General features: G+C 41.4%; 1 protein-coding gene across 6 annotated transcripts in view; it reads right to left on the reverse strand.

Moving 5' to 3' along the window:
- Positions 1 to 20,089, reverse strand: part of IQSEC1 (IQ motif and Sec7 domain ArfGEF 1) — a 452,630-nt gene that overhangs the window by 36,806 nt on the left and 395,735 nt on the right. For all 6 annotated transcript variants that reach the window (XM_066614256.1, XM_066614253.1, XM_066614252.1 and 3 more), the window contains 3 exons: positions 13,028 to 13,189; positions 2,844 to 2,966; positions 1,423 to 1,589 (listed from right to left, as the gene is read on the reverse strand). In XM_066614256.1, the coding sequence (XP_066470353.1) occupies positions 1,423 to 1,589; positions 2,844 to 2,966; positions 13,028 to 13,189 (452 nt within the window). The remainder of the gene's footprint in view (positions 1 to 1,422; positions 1,590 to 2,843; positions 2,967 to 13,027; positions 13,190 to 20,089) is intronic.

The following is a 20,089-nucleotide window of genomic DNA, read 5'->3' on the forward strand; positions in this document are numbered from 1 at the left end:
CTCGACCACCTTTCCTTTCCACACTCATTTTCCAATTCCTAACTTTTAACTGGTACATGATGACTGAATTTCTAACCTCATTTATATATGTAGAAAAATATATCCAATCAAATCCATTTAACCTATATGGAAGTCTTCAAGAAGTAGGTAGCACATCTATTTTAAGCAATACTTTAGTTTTGGAAATCAACAAACAGAAGAATTACATTGTCAAGATATAGTCAGATGATTAAGGATACCTACACTATCAACTGGAGGGTAATGTGAAATGAATAAACAAACTACCTGTGCCTGGATATTCTAATAGCCCAGAATTGGGTCTGAAAAGTAGTGGAGTTTTCTGTTTATCTTCACCATGGGAGGGGATGATTCAAATGAGTTAAAATGGCATTGCTTTCACATGGATAATGCACGTTCTGCCCAATTAGCAGCCCTTAATCCATCCAGGAAGTAAAGGTCTTCCAGGGTAGCAATAAAATTAGAGAATACACACATGTCAACAATAATATCAGAGGAATAATAGACTTAGATCACATTTTTACTTTGCTAACAAAGCTCTCAATGTTTTCCAATCAATACATTTAAAAAATAGCCACACTGGAGAAACCAGCTAAAGAACAAGGACAGCCTTGTGCCTCTGAAGAGTTTTTTGCTCTGACATACCCGGAGGTTGAAAAGCTTATAGTTCCTAGATTTCTGGTGTCCAATCCAGAAGAATAATTTCCAATGTAGGAACAGTCACAAATGTCTATAACGAAGACCATTTTCATATTGGTCTTTCAGCTTTAAAATACACTTTTCTTTCTCTTCACATCTTGAGAGCCAAACTACAGATGGTGTTAAACCCATCTTGCCTTGGCAGGCTTAAACAAGAAGTAGAGCGGAGTGTTCCCTTTCTGTCAAAATACAGTCGCATTGTCCCTATCCATCTCCCCACTCCAGTTCAGCAATGTAGCATGCATTAGCAGGGAAGAGTTATAATATTTTTCCCCTGCACTCTTTTTGTGCCCAAAATCAGGGCCTCCCAGTGGTGGGCACCACATCCCAGTGGTGCAATTCAGTCTACCAGCCTCCTCAGAGTTCTAAAATGCTAACCATTTTGTAGAGTAAGGCCACACAAACATGCAAATTAGAATAGAATGAACTATAATTTTGTGATTTTTTTTTGGTACCTTTTGATGTATCTCAGTACACTTTGGGCCCAAATAAAATCAACTCTTTACAGATGACTTTCAAAATAATTGTGCATTTTCCTACTACCTCTAGGTGAAGTTTCTGGGAGAAGCCCCAACTGAAAAAGGAAGAGGAGTACTTAAACAGACTTAGCTGTCCACACTTGTTTCATTACATTCGTGACCAGGAAAAAAAGTGAAAAAATCCCTCACATATCTAGATTCTGGTAGAATAACAGAATATGCCTACCTCTTAGATTCTTGACAAAATCTTCAAGCTTCATTTTGCGTTCTGGTTTCACATTTGGACTGTACATGTCTGTGTTTAGTAATATGATTGCAAAAGCTAGGATGAAGATGGTATCAGGGTTTCTGAACTGTCTCACAACACCTGGATTGCAGATGCAGTATCTCTGACTGCAAAAGAGCAGATCAGAATAAAGAATGAATCAATATACCATTTAGAACAGATTTGTGAAATCCTACTCATTGTGTCATATGCATTTAGTGCTCTAAAATTACTATTATATTAGTTAATAAAAGGACCTGTAATCCTGATGATTTATTATTATGCACATCAATTATATTTAAACTACCATTTGCTTGCCTAGATATTCCTGTGAATCAGAGTATGTGTCCCCATTCCTGCAAGCTTTGCATATTGCATTGGGATAAATGTATTCAACAGTGCAGTCAGTAAGGACTACCTTGTGAATTAGAGTGGATTAATCATCTATTTTTTGTAATCTGCAAAGAACAGTTCAGGGGTGCTAATTAGGTATCCACCATTCAGGTCAAACTTAGGTTACCAGAGACTACTGCATCTTAGAGCAATCATAAGGCCATAATGAGAACAACCATACAACCATAATGAGAACTCCTTATAAATTTGCCAGCCAGATACAGAAACAGATTTCTTACTTATGGGGGCCTGAACCCCCCAGCTCATGTCATGTCTACCAGAAACACTGGTAAACCTTGCCTCCTTATACGTGGGCTTGCACATGCTAGTACCAAACTATGCAACAAAATACAATGTAACCTGTATCCATCATTGCTTTGGATAGTTAATATGAAAGTCATTTAGCATGCACCCATGACCACTGCCATGTGCCTAATGACTCTGAACAATAACTTCAAGAGATATACAGTACTCTCTGAGGCTATGTCAATTTATTTTTAGAATATTGGAAGATTCTTTACATATCTTCCCACGTATCCACTAAGGATAAAGAACATTTGTCTAGGCTTTAATAAGTTAATGCTCTTTACTTTCCTAAGCTAAACTGCTTAATTAAAGGTCAACAGAGTACACTACAAAATGTAATAAAGGACAATGCTTTCATTTCAGGAAGTTGAGAGCCTATAACATTTCAGTTCTTCGCAAAAGGTTTATACATAAATCAGACAGGCTTTTGTTTCAGTTTAGAACAGATGATATAAAGGAACAACAAACAAACCTTCAAAAGTCTATTATATATAAATATTCTGAAAATTTAGATCAAGAGAATACATAAACTCTTATGGAAAGTTTATACATACATATATACATACATACATAAGCTTATGGGAAAAAAACAATAAATCTGAGTATATTCAACTCTACCACAGTCGTCATGATTTAATAAATGAGAGAACGAGCATTCTGTTAGATAACTACTTATTCCATACCTAAAAGCTTCAATGAGTCGTTCTACTTTCTGAGCTTCTCCTTGGACGCGGATATGAGCTTGAAATTTCCTGAGTGCTTCATCCAACTCCATAGTCGAGAAGTCCATCTCATCCACAACACAACTAGAGCAAACAAAATGTTCATTTGCTTTGTTTTTGCCCTGCTGGGAACTCTCTTCTTCTCTTTTTTTGTCCATCATGTCATCAATATTTTTTCACTTGCAATAAAATACAAGGGACTGTACTTGTGTAACATTTAGTCAGATGAAATATGCAATGATGAAAGGGTAAAAGGAGAACTGCAAGCACTTTATATCAATTAAAGAAGCTGACATCAGCAGGTCATGATTTTTCTTCATTACACAGTTTTTGTCCTGATATTGATCAGTGAAGGAGACATCCTGCAGTCTCAAATAATCACCACTTCTCTGTTCCCAGTCAGTGTCTATACTAGAAAAAGTAAACAAATGTCGCTTTGATTTCTAAATTATCTATCCAACACTGTAGGAAACAGCATTATGACTGAGCAGTGTCTCTGTCTCGGGTGGGGAGCAAGATGCTGACTTCCTCTGTGATGTTTTCTACTTGCATGAGTAAGTAGACAGCAAATGGAAAAGGCGTATTCCTTCCTTGTGCCAGATAGTAGAGGTGACAACTACTGATACACTTTCCCCTTGTAGCAGGCAAACCAATTGGACCCACTGTCCCTACCAGCACATGCCTTAGCACCACAAATGCCCTGTTTAAATTGAACCTGCAGTGGTATCCTAATTTTCAGTCTGCCCCACCTTCCACCCTGCTGCTTCTGCCTCCTGCATGCTTCCCTGGCAGTTTAAAGCAGCCATAGCAATCCTGGAGACACCTCCTATTTCATCCTGGCCCAGCTGTGTTTAGACAAAGGCTGAGCAGAACATGCTGGAAGTAGTGTCTTCCTCTGCTTCCAGCATGTTCTACCAGACCTGCTTTGTTTACAGATGCAACTAGGTGGAAACAAGGAAGAGACAGTGGGAGTGCTCCCCCTCCTTCTTGTCTCCCTTGTTTGACTGAATGGACAACAAGGAGGTGAAGGCAAAGCAGTCCTGTCTTGATAGCTGCTGTGAAAGCAGAGCAATGACAGCAGGACTGCTGCAGCACCCTGCCGCTCTTTTCTTCAGCAGTGCTACTAGGATTGCTTGCAGCAGCAATGCTGGAGAAAGATGTGAGCTGCTGCTGCCCTGATTCTCCTCTTGCTCACTTTCAGCAAGCAAGAGGTGGTCACGCTAACACCCTGGTACTCTTTAGCAGCACAAAGAAGAAAAGAGTTTCTCCCTGACTCACAATGAAACCAATTGGCAGGAGATTTAGGATGAACAAAAAAAGGAACTTCTTCACCCTGTGCATAGGCAGTCTGAGGAATTCATTGCTGCAATGTAGTGACAGCCACTTGCTTGGATGGTTTTAAAAAGATTTTGGACAAATTCATGGAAGGAAGGTCTACCAATGGCTACTAACCATGATGGCTATGCTCTACTTCCAGGTTCAGCAGCATTATACTGGCTGCAGAGAAGCAATGATAAGGGAAGGGTATGTCTTTAGCTCTGCATCTGGGGTTCCTATGTGGAACCCCAGATGTTCTTCTGGGGAACACTATGAAAACAGGATGCCGGACTAGATGAGGCTTTGGCTTGATCCAGAAGGCATTTTCTTATGGTTCATTCTCCAGCTCAGGAGATGGAAAGTGAAGATAAGGTGGCCACAAGCAGGTTAAAAAGGAAAAAGAAAAAAAGTGAGACCACCTTACGAGGTGCCTAAACTTCAGTAACAGGTTTAGAGAACATCTAAAGCACCCATTTTCAACCACTGTGCTGTGGCACATTAGAGTTTGGGGGAGGATCATTTGTGTTACTAGGGCCACTGAGGGATGCGAACCCCTGCTGTCAGTGTGGTGTGCCTTGTCCATTGTCCCAAAAACCAAGGCACAGAGTGGTGTACCTTTACAATTTTAGTGACTTGTCAGTGTGCTGTGAGATGAAAAAGCTTGAAAATCACTAATCTAAAATCACTAACCATCCCATCCTATGTCTGGGATGAATGCCATCTCTTCCCCTATTCACTGCCTGTTTTGCCTTATTTTTGGTCATGTCTAACTTCCCAAAGCTCTTGTGCATGTTCAGCAGTCTAAAAGCAGCTGGGACACCAGCAGCCACTGTCCTTTGTTTGAAATGCTGTGATGGTTAGCCACATACTTTTGTGGATTCAGAGTCCTTTCTCACTGTCTGGAGTAGTGAATCCTCCTACTAACTGGCAGGCACTTATTGATTGGGTTGCCAAACCTGTCAATTTGTATGTCTATAAAGGGATGGGGTGGGAAGGCTAGGTGGCCTCCACTCCTCAATCATTCCCCAATCATCATCAAACCTCAGTTAATTATGTGGAAGTATAGGGATGCGTGCGTGCGTGTGTGTTTCTGCCAGGTTTGCCCTGAGAACTAGTGTTGGTTCACAGAAGGCATACCCACTTACGCTGAGCCCTGTAACAATGTAAGTAGCTAGTGATTGGGATTGTATGTGTTCAAGAAATTAAACATTCTCTGTAAACCGCTTTGTGAACTTTTAGTTGAAAAGCGGTATATAAATACTGTTAATAATAATAATAATTAATAAATAATAATTAATTTTGTTTGTCTGTTCTCTCATTCCAAGCCAGAATGCAAACTTCACCAGTTTAGCCTGGCAATGCATTGGAAGTTTTGTGTGCTTTGCTCTTGAGAAGCATCTCAGTTCCATCTGCTGGCAATATTGGTTATTGAATCAATTTGAGCAAGCTTTTTGTTTATGCCCATCAGCAACTGTTACCCTGCACATGCCTGATCTTGTCTGATCTTGAAAGCTAAGCAGGGTCAGGCCTGGTTAGTACTTGGACGGGAGACCGCCTGGGAATACTAGGTGCTGTAGGCTTATACCAGGGGTGTCCAAAGTTTTTGGCAGGAGGGCCACATCGTCTCTCTGACACTGTGTCAGGGGTCGGGGGGGGGAGAATTAATTTACATTTAAAATTTGAATAAATTTACATACATTTACATAATTGAATATATTAAAGATGAACTTATATGAATGAATGAAGGTCTTGCAATAGCTCAAGACCTATAAAAGGCCTTGCACAAAGCAAGGCAGGCCTTTCCTTTGCTGCCGCTACTGCATCACAGACGTGAAACAACAAACAGTGGAGGGAGCCCTCATCCCACAGCTCACGCGAGAGGTCAAACAGTCGCCCTCACGCTGACAGCAGTTGCATCAGGCCAGTGTGGGCTCCAACAAAACTCTGGAGGGCCAGAGGCTCATTGGAGACTAGGGGCTCCTTGAGGGCCGCATTGAGAGCCTCAAGGGCCGCAAGTGGCCCCAGGGCCGGGGTTTGGGCACCCCTGGCTTATACCATGGTCTTTCGAGACTGAAGGTTGCCATCCAACCAAGTTCAGTCATTTCCTATTAGCCTCCCTATATTTTTCCTACTCCCTTTTCCCCATTTGGTTTAACTCTTTTTCTTATGGATTTTAAATAAACTAGCTATGTTTTCGCTTTCTGTTTGCCTAACTCATGTTCATGGTAATTCAGTGGGCTGCCACTTCTGACTGCTTTCAGTTGGTCTTTACCCTAAATTACTGTGGTCTTACTTTAAATAAGAACCCCTGGGGTTTTGTGATCTCCTGAGAGTTTTCTCAGAAAGACCCCTCTACCTGGTCTCAGTAGCCTAAATTGGTGGCAGAGGACAGAAAGTGCCAGCCCCTCCCCCATTCAGCTGCTGACTCAGTAAAAAGCAAAAGTGGAGAACAGGAATGGGTGCATGACACCACACCCCTTGATCAGTCAGTCTTCTGGTCTGATCCCTGAAAATGTCACATTGGTGAAGGGGTGGGAGTAGCAAAGTGCAAAAAAGGAGAAACTCTGTATTGGTAAAAAGAGAGAAAACTATAATGGGTGTATACTTTAAGATCTTACAGAGTATGACTTGCAGTCACACCTACAAGTTTTGCTGTCACCATTCTGTGTCTTTCCTCCCTCTCTTCCTTATAATGGTTAACTTGAACAACATATGATATGACTTTATATGTCTCTCTACCAAATTTCAGAAAATTTCAGAAAAGCCAGGACGGTTGGTTAGGGACCTGCACAGTGTGATTGTGTCATGTCTCAGATCCTTTCTTCCCTCTGAAATACACTTCCATGTGTCCTATTGTGTGTGTGTACATATGAACTTGTAACACCTTTGTTGCTCAAAGGATCAGAATTTGAACTGAACTCAAGTGTTGGGTTGCCATATGCTGAGACCAATTTCCCCACCTCTTTAGGCCCTAGCCTGAGACTAGCAGTTACCTGGAAATGGTATTGTGCCTGCATTCTTCTCTGTGCTGCCAGGGTTCCCTAGTAAAACAAGGACAATGCAAATGCAGCCCACACCCTCCAAATAGTTAAAGATAATTTTCTTTTAAAAAAACCACAGAGATTCTCCTGGTATGCAGAAGTACCCCCCCTTCAAGATCGGTACACAACACACCCACTTTGCTATTACAGAGAGTGATTTTTGAGGTTGCCAGTAACAATGGAAATAGACAAACAAACAAAAAAGATCAGGAGGAAGTAAATTTTAGAACAGATATTTGGGATATATTTCTTTACTAAGAACATAAGAATAGCCCCACTGGATCAGGCCATAGGCCCATCTAGTCCAGCTTCCTGTATCTCACAGGGGTCCATCAAATGCCCCAGGGAGCACACCAGATAACAAGAGACCTCATCCTGGTGCCCTCCCTTGCATCTGGCATTCTGACATAACCCATTTCTAAAATCAGGAGGTTGCGCATACACATCATGGCTTGTACCCCATAATGGATTTTTCCTCCAGAAACTTGGCCAATCCCCTTTTAAAGGCATCTAGGCTAGACGCCAGCACCACATCCTGTGGCAAGGAGTTCCATAGGCCGACCACACGCTGAGTAAAGAAATATTTTCTTTTGACTGTCCTAACCCGCCCAACACTCAACTTTAGTGGATGTCCCCTGGTTCTGGTGTTATGTGAGAGTGTAAAGAGCATCTCCCTATCCACTCTGTCCATCCCCTGCATAATTTTGTATGTCTCAATCATGTTCCCCCTCAGATGTCTCTTTTCTAGGCTGAAGAGGCCCAAACGCCGTAGCCTTTCCTCATAAGGAAGGTGCCCCAGCCCCGTAATCATGTTAGTCGCTCTCTTTTGCACCTTTTCCATTTCCACTATGTCTTTTTTGAGATGCGGCGACCAGAACTGGACACAATACTCCAGGTGTGGCCTTACCATCGATTTGTACAACGGCATTATAATACTAGCCGTTTTGTTCTCAATACCCTTCCTAATGATCCCAAGCATAGAATTGGCCTTCTTCACTGCCGCTGCAATTGGGTCGACACTTTCATCGACCTGTCCACCACCACCCCAAGATCTCTCTCCTGATCTGTTACAGACAGCTCAGAACCCATCAGCCTATATCCTACATCAGCAGCCACTTCACTGCTCAACCCTCTCTCCAGGTCATTTATGAAGAGGTTGAAAAGCACCAGTCCCAGGACAGATCCTTGGGGCACACCGCTTTTCACCTCTCTCCATTGTGAAAATTGCCCATTGACACCCACTCTCTGCTTCCTGGCCTCCAACCAGTTCTCAATCCATGAGAGGACCTGTCCTCTAATTCCCTGACTGTGAAGTTTTTTCAGTAGCCTTTGGTGAGGGACCGTGTCAAGTTCCTTCTGAAAGTCCAGATATATAATGTCCACGGGTTCTCCCACATCCACATGCCTGTTGACCTTTTCAAAGAATTCTATAAGGTTCGTGAGGCAAGACTTACCCTTACAGAAGCCATGCTGACTCTCCCTCAGCAAGGCCTGTTCGTCTATGTGTTTTGAGATCCTATCTTTGATGAGGCATTCCACCATCTTACCCGGTATGGATGTTAGGCTGACCGGCCTATAGTTTCCCGGGTCCCCCCTCTTTCCCTTTTTAAAAATAGGCGTGACATTTGCTATCCTCCAATCTTCTGGCACCGTGGACGTTTTGAGGGACAAGTTGCATACCTTAGTCAAGATATCTGCAACTTCATTCTTCAATTCCTTAATAACTCTTGGGTGGATGACATCAGGGCCCGGTGACTTATTGATCTTTAATTTATCAATGAGGTCTGAAACACCTTCTCTTTTAACCTCTATCTGACTTAACTCCTTGGTCAGTAGGGGCCGTTCGGGCAGCGGTATCTGCCCGAGGTCTTCTGCCGTGAAGACAGATGCAAAGAACTCATTTAATTTCTCTGCCATCTCTAAGTCTCCTTTTATCTCCCCTTTCCCTCCCTCACCATCCAGAGGGCCAATCGCTTCTCTGGCGGGTTTCCTGCTTCTAACATATTTGAAGAAGCTTTTATTATTCCCCTTAATGTTGCTGGCCATGCGTTCCTCATAGTCTCGCTTGGCCTCCCCTATCACCTTCTTACATTTCTTTTGCCACAGTTTATGTTCCTTTTTATTCTCCTCGTTAGGGCAAGACTTCCATTTACGGAAGGAAGCTTCCTTGCCCTTCACAGCCTCTCTAACTTGGCTGGTTAGTCATGCGGGCACCCTCCTGGATTTAGTGGAACCCTTCTTTCTTTGCGGTATACACCTCTGCTGGGCCTCTATTACTGTTGTTTTAAGCAGCCTCCATGCACTCTGGAGAGATTGGACTCTTTTTACCCTCCCTTTCAGCCTCCTTCTAACCAGCCTCCTCATTTGAGGGAAGTCCGCCTGTCGGAAGTCAAGGGTTTTTGTTAGAGATTTGCCTGGTATTCTTCCCCCAACGTGCATGTCAAAACGGATCGCAGCATGATCACTGTTCCCCAATGGCTCAGTAACGTTTACATCTCTAACCAGGTCCTGCATACCGCACAATATTAAATCCAGAGTCACCTGTCCTCTGGTGGGCTCCGTGACTAGCTGCTCTAAGCCACAGTCATTTAGCACGTCAAGAAATCCGGTTTCCTTATCGTGACCAGAACACAAATCTACCCAGTCAATATGAGGATAATTGAAGTCCCCCATGATTACAACCCTGTCCTTCCTTGTCACCTCCCTGATCTGTTTCCTCATTTCAAGGTCCCCATCCGATTTCTGGTCTGGAGGACGATAGCACGCCCCCAGTATTACATCGCTGCACAAGCCTGGTAATTTAACCCACAGAGATTCTACGGTGGAGTCGGACCCACCTTCAATCTCTACTTTGCTGGATTCTATCCCTTCCTTAACATAAACGGCCACCCCACCTCCAACACGCCCCTGCCTGTCCCTAATTACTCAGCGTGTAATTAGTCTGTGGAACTCTTTGCCACAGGTAGTAGTGATGGCATCTTGCCTAGATGTCTTTAAGAGAGGATTGGACAAATTTCTGGAGGAAAAGTTCATTATGGGTTACAAGTCATAGTAGGTATGTACAAGCTCTTGGTTTTAGAGGCAGGCTGCCTCTGACTACCAGATGTAGGGGAGGGCACCAGGATGCAGGTTGTGTCTGTTGTCTTGTGTGCTCCCTGAAGCATTTGGTGGGCCACTGTGAGATACAGGAAGCTGGACTAGGTGGGCCCTTGGCCTGATCCCTCGGGGGCTCTTCTTATGTTCTTCTGATAAAAAATCTCTAGATGTTAAGCACATGCTTTGCAAGTGTGTACTTTTTGGGGGACCGGGGGAGAGGTACACCTAGTTGTGGTTTCAATCTGAGCTAGGACCACAGTGGGAGTAGGGTTAAAACCCCACACCACAGTCCTGTTACATCTGATTCATATACTATTTAATTTTTTTGTTTGTTTATAAGCATGCACTTACAAAGCAGATGCTTCAAGTAGCATCTAGTTAGAACTTCAGAGGCAGCAGAAACTTCAGTTAAGGCAAACCATGGAAACTACTTAACTAGGATTGGAAATCAACACAAAAAGTTTCAAAGTAAGAATTGGGGAGAAAGTGTGTGATTTCATGGCCTTACAATCTGTTAACTGTGATTAAGAGCACAGCTGTTCCACAGACAGCCTAAAGTTGAAGGCTTTAATTTCTTAGTGGAGAAGAAATTTTTCTATTGAGGAAACCTCAGAGATTGTATTGGTAAAGTTTGTGTAAGCACACTGGGGTTAAGGAGTTCATTCAACATCAGACACAGCTAACCAGTTGATGGGTCCCTGATAAGAATCCACTCTACTGCTGACTTAGTAGTGTTTGTTATAATCACTACATAATAGGCCTTTCACTGAAAAATCTCCCCATGGTCTGACACTGTATGGCACACATTCACAAAATAATTACAAATGGCTAACACATGAGCCTTCTGCTACTAGCTTGGTTAGCTGCCATACTGCAACAACACTTGCCATCTTCCAGAGTCTGATACAATGGAGGAGACTATGACTGTCACTAGTGAACTGAGCAACATCTAATGCGCAACTTCATCTGTTTACATAATTCTAGCTCTGTTCATTTCTCTTCTTTGTAAAAACAGGAATTAAAAAAATCCTAAATCGCTGTGCTTCCTTCAGCAATACATCTCTGCTTTCCTGCCCTGTAAACATGTGCAATGTATTAAAATAAATACTATCTTTGTGCTTCACTTAAACCAGTATAGGAAAATTCTGGAATCTTAATGTTGGTGGTTTTAGTTATGCAATGGAATGTTGTATTTAATTGCTTTGGTTGGATTCCAGCACTCAATTAAGTGCACTCAAATCCCATTAAAAAAAGTAAATATGAGGAAACAGAATAATTCAGCATTTTAGCTACTCAGAACTGTAGTCACTGAAGGAATGAACAGGAGAGGTGGCCAGGGTTAAACCTGCTAGCCTATACATAGATCATATGTTTTGACAACATCTCAAATATAGTCAGTAATATTTTCACGTGGTGCAATTCCCAGAACACAAGCCTTCCTTTGATATACTTGGGCCAATTGCCAACAAAATGTCCTCATTTACAAGATTGCTTTTGAAAAACCACTTTGGAATTGAAGATCCATGTTGATTTTTCAGGAAAAACCCATGAACTTGCAGCAACATAGCATGCTGCTCAAGATCATTTCTGGAAAAGTCTACTTGACTGCTCCTTTCAGGTAAGAGAATGGACAAGTGGATAGGACAACTGGGTCCAGAGGAAGATAGCCTGCTTATAAAACAAAGTATAAAATGCTGTATTAAAGCACATTTGAGAGCATGTTTCCACTAGTTTATACCTTTAATTGACATGCAAGTGGCTAAAATTGTACCTGCATTCCAGTAACCATGTACAATTCTACAAATCTGGACCAAGATGTCATAGACTCATTAGTAGGTGTGCTGAACTTATTAAAGTAACTCAAAGTTTTCACTAATAAAGTTATGCCTTGCTTCCTTTACTTGTTTTTCAGATTTTTGATAGACTGAAATCCCTCAGTCTATAGACTGAATAGACTGAAGTTCCCCCAATAGTTAAGGAATGAGATCAACAATTTTCATTTGAAACAGTAGATCACTAGTAGTGCCTTACTACTAGTATCACATCATGTTATTTTATTGTATGTAGACAATGAATTGTACTGTAATTCAAGAAATAATAAAGGAAAATTAATAGGTACATTCCTTCAGGATGAACTTATCCCATACTTTCCAGTCACCATGGATTATAGTACATCAGACAAATCCTTAAACATTCTTCTAGATTTTTCTTGTTAAGCTGTGCGTGCATGACTGCAAAAGTAGTGGAAAATAATTCTTTCATCCTTTTCTTGAGTAAATCATACATAGCCCAGGAGTTTTTTCCCATTAGAACTGCTTTTATTACCTATAGGAAACACTCCATGAGTATCAGTATCTTTAAAAGACTTAGGCCCAAATCCTAACCAACTTTCCAGCACTGATATAGCTGTGCCAATGGGGCATGTGCTGTATTCTGCAGTTGGGTAGCAGTCACTGAGTTCCCCTCAAGGTAAGGGATTGTTTGTTCCCTTACCTTGGAGCCGCATTGCCCTTACCCTACTGCTGGGAATTTGGTTAGGATTGTGCCCTTAGAGCCAATCCTAGGCAAGTCTACTCAAAAGTAAGTCCCATTATAGTCAATGGAACTTAGTCCCAGGAAAGTGTGGATAGAATTATAGCCTTAGAATACACACATAAATGCATGACAGTTACTTCATATGTTATTACTCACTCTAAAACATCCCGGTTAAACTGCTTTTGCCGATTTCCAAGGAACTCTCCAATCATCTGTCTGCTGAGTCCTTTTCTCTGTAGAAGAAAATGGGCAACTCCAACAGGTGTATCAGGTACAAAGCCTCTATCAATCAAGTACTGAATTCCTTTTTCAGGTTTTCTAAAAATAAAAATAAAAAATGAATCCAAAATTACTTATTTGCTCTGTTTCTGCATATGACCATAAGTATATTGGAATTAGCTCCAGGCTTCACAAAGAAAGCAAACATATTCTCTAACATAGATGTTAGGTCACTTTCAGATTTATATTCTCCCAGGAGTGCCACAATGTTAAGTTAGTTATGAAAAAGCATTTTTGTCACAGCTTCAACCTATTAATTAACCCTATTAATATATCAATAACCTTTTCTCCTCTGTATCCTAATGCTTATGCTCTCTTTTGTTTTAATATCTCCTGATCACACCCCCTCTTTAGACCCCAAACTCTCAATAACCTCTTTTCCTCCCTTTCTCCGTTCTACCTAAATACCATAGGGTTCTACCTAGTCCTGAATCTTATTTCCAAAAGTGGCCAACTAAATACCTTCAGGTAGTCCACAGGAAGAGCAACAGCCCTCCCACTATTATTTGAATCCAGAATCTCGTATTCGAAGTATTCATGTATTCAAAGTATATCGTAATAATATTATGAATATTTCTATACTGCTTTGCAACAAAAAAAATTCACTAAGTTGATTAGCACCCTGTCCCAAAAGGGTTCACAATCTAAAAAGATGCAGAAGAAACAGCAGCAACTGTCACTAGAAAAGACATTGTGCTAGAGTGAGGTGGGACAGTTACTCTTCCCCTGCTTAATATAAGAGGAGTATCACTTGAAAAAGCACCTCTCTGCTCAATTAACAGTGTATACACATCCCCCCTACTTTAAGCATGAACAATCATGTCCATCACACCTAGTTTAGCCCTGAACCACTTACAATAGGTGTTCGGAATTCCCCCAGGGACTATAAATAGTCAGAGAAGGGTTCAGAATAGGACCTTTCCTTGCACAGCCCAGCTCAAATATGTTATTTTTAAATGCTGTCACTGTGATATAGAAAATGGAAGGTGGCTATTTTAAAATCAAAATACATGTTCCAGTCAAAGACAAAGTGGTCATTTCTGACGATGTGTAGGAAAGTCATATTCCAATTTTTTAAAATGCTCTTCTCAAATACTTACTGCCATATTAAGAAGATTATCATACTTGAAAATCAGTGGGGTTTCGTTTTGAAAGGAGCTGAATGGGTTGTGAAAAAAATCACTGAAGATGAAGCTGTAAATGCCTAACTGCATTTATATAATATATTGTATGTTTCAATCATTTCAGGACAGCAGTGTGCCAGAAATTCATTCTATAATGTCCATTCAAAGCAAAACCTACCGAGAAATTCATGCCTCCCAGAACATTAAACCCAACATCAGCCTGTCCTGGGAACCAACATCTATAAAGGAAGGGCCTATAACTGTGATAGAAAGTACATTAAAAAATTATATTGTACTTTATGAGTATGCAAAGTGCTTCTCATGTATTATATTTATGTTGTCCTTGCAACAATTCTGTAAAGTAAGGTTTATTATCACCATACTGCAGCTGGGGATGAGACTGAGAAGAAGTGAGTGGACAAAGTCCACCTAATGAATTCATGGCAGAGATTCAAGCCAGGAAAGACCTGATTCACAGCTCAGTTTCTTAGCCTCTATGCCACACTTCTCATGCAGGAGGTCCTTATGTTCAACCTTCAGCAACTCCAGTTAAAGGGATATCAGGTAACAGGTAATGGAAAAGAACCTCGACCTGAAATCCTGGAAAATGGCAAGTAATCAGAATAAACTATACTGAACTGGAAGGGCCAATGATCTGTCACAATATATATTCATAGAAGCATGTATATATTCAGCATTATAAGCGTATAATGTAATGCTAACATCTACAGCATCTGCCTTGCATGTGGATAGCAACTGATATAGTCACTGAAGTATCATGCTAAAAACTTCCCCAAAGTAAAAAAAGGATTAAATTTTCTGCTACAAAAATAATGCAGTAAGTTTTTTTAATCTTACCCTTCCTCCAATGAGCTCAGGCAGTGTGCATGGTGCTTCCTCCCCTGCATTTATTATTCAAAAACCTCTATGAAGCAGAAATATGGCAAGTCTGACATTCTATCAACCACATCACACTGTGCAAATTTTGGATTTGTTAGCTCTGGGTTCTGAGTGAAACAGAAACACAGCTAACGAATTGGTCCAGGAGCAGGTGCAGGCTGCTGAGTTAGCAAAAATCAACAAGCACCTGTGACAGACACACCCTGGGTGTTACCAAGGCTGCAATGATTGGCCGATCTAACTACTTAAGGGTTAGTATGTTGAACCTCCAGTGCAGTAGTAGGGGTGTAGTTGGAGATAACTGAGAAACTGCTGCCAGTGACTGTGGAGGCAGGATATTTGTATGTATATGTGTGATTACTGACCGTGGACTAGACCTTGACTTTGTATTGTGGGAAACTGATTGGGACTTGTTATCATTGGACTGACTGATCTTCATGCTGACTGGGACTGTTTATTGACTACTCTGCTTGTGATATCCCTTGCTCAAAATATAACTGCTGCTTGAAAGTACTCTGCTGTATATGCTGTTTCTTGCAACCTGCTCACATTGGGAACAAACCTGGGATCCTACAACATCTAACGTTAACGGGATTGACTCTAGAAACTGAGCATTACACAGTTCATACAGTCTAACACATCATATCTTTCCACAACACACCCATTCGATGCATGGGGATGGGGTGGGAAGGAGCGCTCTTAAATCTGCTATTTTCTTAATAGTGCTCTTAAATCTGCTATTAATCTTAAACCCTCCCTCCTCATGTATTCAGCTTTTGTTTACAATGACAAAGGCTGAATCCACGGAGAATTTCTCCTCATTTTATCATCCTGGAGCATTCTGCAGAATTGAATGACTGAACAGGGCTCTTATGATGCCTGCACATAGGTAAGTCTTTTGCTTAGTTTAAGAAATGTTTTTCCTCCTTCCTTAATTATGCAAAAAAAACCAACACACATGGAAACACCTGCACACTCAGAAGTTTGCAACATGTATTGCTGGGATTATGGGAAAGCAGGCAACAGTAATATGAAGCAAGGCAAATGCATTTTAAAGTAACACAAACCAATCCACATAAAGTCTGTAGTTCAGGCACAGTTGTTGCTTAAGTCTAATTAAGTATCAGGTTTTTAACCTGATTAATAATCATGAATATATCTGTGTGGAGAAAGGATGGATGAGGTAACAGAAGAATGCAAGTTCTTGGCAGCTATCTGCACAAATGCTGGAAAAAAATTACCTCTGGGAAGCTACATGGTCCCTTTGGTTCGTGCCTTATTTCTTTCATATGAATGTGGCTATAGTGTATGAACTGGGCTCAATATGTTTTTTATAAATATCCTAACCTTTCAAAGGAGGGGAGGCGATTTTAATAACTACATACATAGGAGTATCTCAAAATCACTGACACATCAAATACCAAGGGAATGTAAGGGGAAGCTGAAACAAAACGAACACTTTTCAATATTCAAATAGTACTGAAATGACCTTCTTCAAGCTTGTTTTTTATGTACTGTATGGTGCTGAATTTGGCAACTTGTATTTTCAAATTCCCCTTCATGGATCACTGCCTTGCCTTCGCAAAGGGGTTTGAGTAACTCAGTGAGGCTATGAGCTATGCCATGTAGGAACACCCAAGATGGACAGGTCATAGAGGAGAGCTCTGACTAAACGTGATCCACTGGAGAAGGAAATGGCAACCCATTCCAGTATCCTTCCCAAGAAAACCCAATGGATTTTAGTATCAAAAGGCAAAAAGATATGATGTCAGAAAATGAGCCCCCCAGGTCAGAAGGCGTCCAATATGCTACCGGGGAAGCGCGGAGGACAATTACAAGTAGCCTAGAAAGAATGAAGGAGCTGGGTCAAAGCTGAAAGGTCCCTCAGTTGCGGATGTGTCTGAAAATGAAAGGAAAGTCCAATGCTGTAAAGAACAATATTGCATAGGAACCTGGAACGTGAGATCTATGAATCAAGGTAAGCTGAATGTGGTCAAACATGAGATGACAAGATTGAACATCAACATTTTGGGAATTAGTGAACTAAAATGGACAGGAATGAGTGAATTTAATTCAGATGAACATTATATTTACTACTGTGGACAAGAATCCCACAGACGAAATGGAGTAGCCCTCATTGTGAACAAAAGAGTGGGAAAAGCAATAATGGGGTACAATCTCAAAAACAACAGAATGATTTCAGTTTGAATTTAAGGCAAACCTTTTAACCTCACAGTAATTCAAGTCTATGCTTCAACAACTTATGTTGAACAGGATCAAGTTACCAATTTTATGAAGACTTACAACACCTTCTAGAACTAACACCAAAAAAGAAGTCTTCCTTATTATAAGGGACTGGAATGCTAAAGTAAGAAGTCAGGAGGTTATAGGAATAACAGGCAAGTTTGGCCTTGGAGTACAAAATGAAGCAGGGCAAAGGCTAATAGAGTTTTGTCACAAGAACACGCTGGTCATAGCAAACACCCTTTTCCTACAACCCAAGCAGCGACTCTACGTGTGGACATCACCAGATGGTCTACACCAGGGGTCTCCAAACTTTTTGGCCAGAGGGCTGCATCAAATATCTGGCATGGTGTGGAGGGCCGGAAACAAAATTAAAACACAAAATTTAAATAAATTAGAGATGGAACTTAGACGAGTGAACAAATGAATGAATGGGCTCATTCTTTCAACCTCTCTGGCCCTCAGAACACCCTGCAGACACAATCAGAACACTGTTCTGGTCATGTTTAGTTGAGTGGGCCAGAGGTTTTCAGGGAATAAGAGGTTGGCCGCAGGCCGGAAAGAGGCTTACTGCGGGCCGCATCTGGCCCCCGGGTCAGGGTTTGGAGACCCCTGGTCTACACTGAAATCAGATTGATTATGTTCTCTGCAGCCAAAGATGGAAAGCTCTATACCAGGGGCATCAAACATAAGGCCCGGGGGGCGGATGCGGTCCTCAGAAGCTTTTTATCTGGCCCTCAGGTTCTTCGCTGCTGAGCAGTGCTGAGGTGTAACTGCTGAAATGGTAGTCCACCTGAAAATTGGGCTTTCCCATATCATGAAATACGATCAAATTTTACTTATTTTCTCTTCTGTCATTTGCAGTTAATGAGCTTCTATATGAGAACAAGGTGCTGCTTTCTGTCCATCAGTTGCTTAGTGATGTCACTTTCTGCTTAATGACATCACTTCCAGCCCTCAGCAGGTGCCCTGAATGCTAACTTTGGCCCTCTGTATGAAATGAGTTTGACACCCCTGCTCTATACAGTCAGTAAAAACAAGACCTGGAGCTGACTGTGGATCAGATCATGAGCTTCTTATTGAAAAATTCAGGCTTAAACTGAATAAAGTAGGGAAAAACATTAGGCCACTTAGGTATGATTTAAATCAAATTCCATATGAATACATAGTGGAGGTGACAAATAGATTTAAAGGTTTAGATTTGGTAGACAGGGTACCTGAAAGAACTATGAATGGAGGCTCACAACATTGTTCAGGAGATAGCAACTAGAACCATCCCTAAGGAAAAGAAATGCAAGAAGGCAAAATGGCTGTGTGAAGAAGATTTACAAATTGCTGAGGAAAGAAGGAAAGCAAAAGGCAAAGGAGAAAGGAAAAGATATACCCAACTGAACGCAGATTTCCAGAGAATAGCAAGGAGAGACAGGAATGCCTTCTTAATGAGCAGTGCAGAGAAACAGAGGAAAACAATAGAAGGGGGAAGACTAAGAGATCTCTTCATGAAAATTGGAAATATCAAAGGAACATTCCATGCAAGGATGGGAATGATAAAGGACAAGAACCTTTATCTTGTCCTAGTAGGAACCTAGTAGGAACCTAACGGAAGAAGATTAAGAAGAGGAGGCAAGAATACACAGAGGAACTCTACAAGAAAGATCTTAATGCCCCTGATAACCAGGATGGTGTGATCGCTGAACTTAAGCCAGACATCCTGGAGCGGGAAGTCAAGTGGGTCCTAGGAAGCATCACTAACAACAAAGTTAGCGGAGGTGACAGTATTCCAGTTGAGCTCCTTAAAAGTTTAAAAGATGATGCTGTAAAAGTGCTGCACTCAATCTGCCAGCAAATTTGGAAAACTCAACAGTGGGCTCAGGATTGGAAAAGATCGGTTTACGCTCCAATCCCAAAGAAAGGCAATGCCAAAGAATGTTCAAACCACCACACAATTGTGCTTATCTCACATGCTATCAAGGTTATGCTGAAAGTCCTACAAGCTAGGCTTCAGCAGTATGTGTATCGAGAATTACCAGAAGTACAAGTTGGTTTTCTAAGAGGCAGGGGAACTAGAGATCAAATTGCCAACATTCACTGGATTACAGAGAAAGCCAGGGAGTTCAAGAAATACTAATATGTTGAACACATATTACAGCCTTACACAGAGCCTTACACAGAGGTGATGCCAGTGGCTGTTCAAGTGAGGAAGCTGTACTAGATGGCCCTATGGCCTGATCCAGTGGGGCTGTTCTTATGTTCTTATGAGATACTGGCCAAGGATTCACACCTTGAACCCTCAGCACTGTTTGCAGCAACAGTATCCAATGTGCTATCATCATCATCATGAACATTTATGTACTGCTTTTCAATAAAAAAGTTCACAAAGCAGTTTAGACAAAAATCAAATTAAATGGCCCCCTGTCCCAAAAGGGTTCACAATCTAAAATGATGCAGAAGAATACCAGCAAACAGCCACTAGAAAAGACACTGGAAAGCTAGGATCAAGGGGTAGACAGAGGGTGCCATGGGGGATCCAGACCAGGGCCCCCAACAAGCTGCAGCTGTCACAGTCCTTAAACTGTCTTAGGTTTAAGACCAAATATGGCAGTGATGCAGAGGTAGTCATGTCACACTTAGATGATGTATTCAACTGCATTCAGTTACAACATAAATGTAT

This window comes from Tiliqua scincoides, chromosome 2 (assembly GCF_035046505.1).
Source record: "Tiliqua scincoides isolate rTilSci1 chromosome 2, rTilSci1.hap2, whole genome shotgun sequence".
Lineage (NCBI taxonomy): Eukaryota > Metazoa > Chordata > Lepidosauria > Squamata > Scincidae > Tiliqua > Tiliqua scincoides.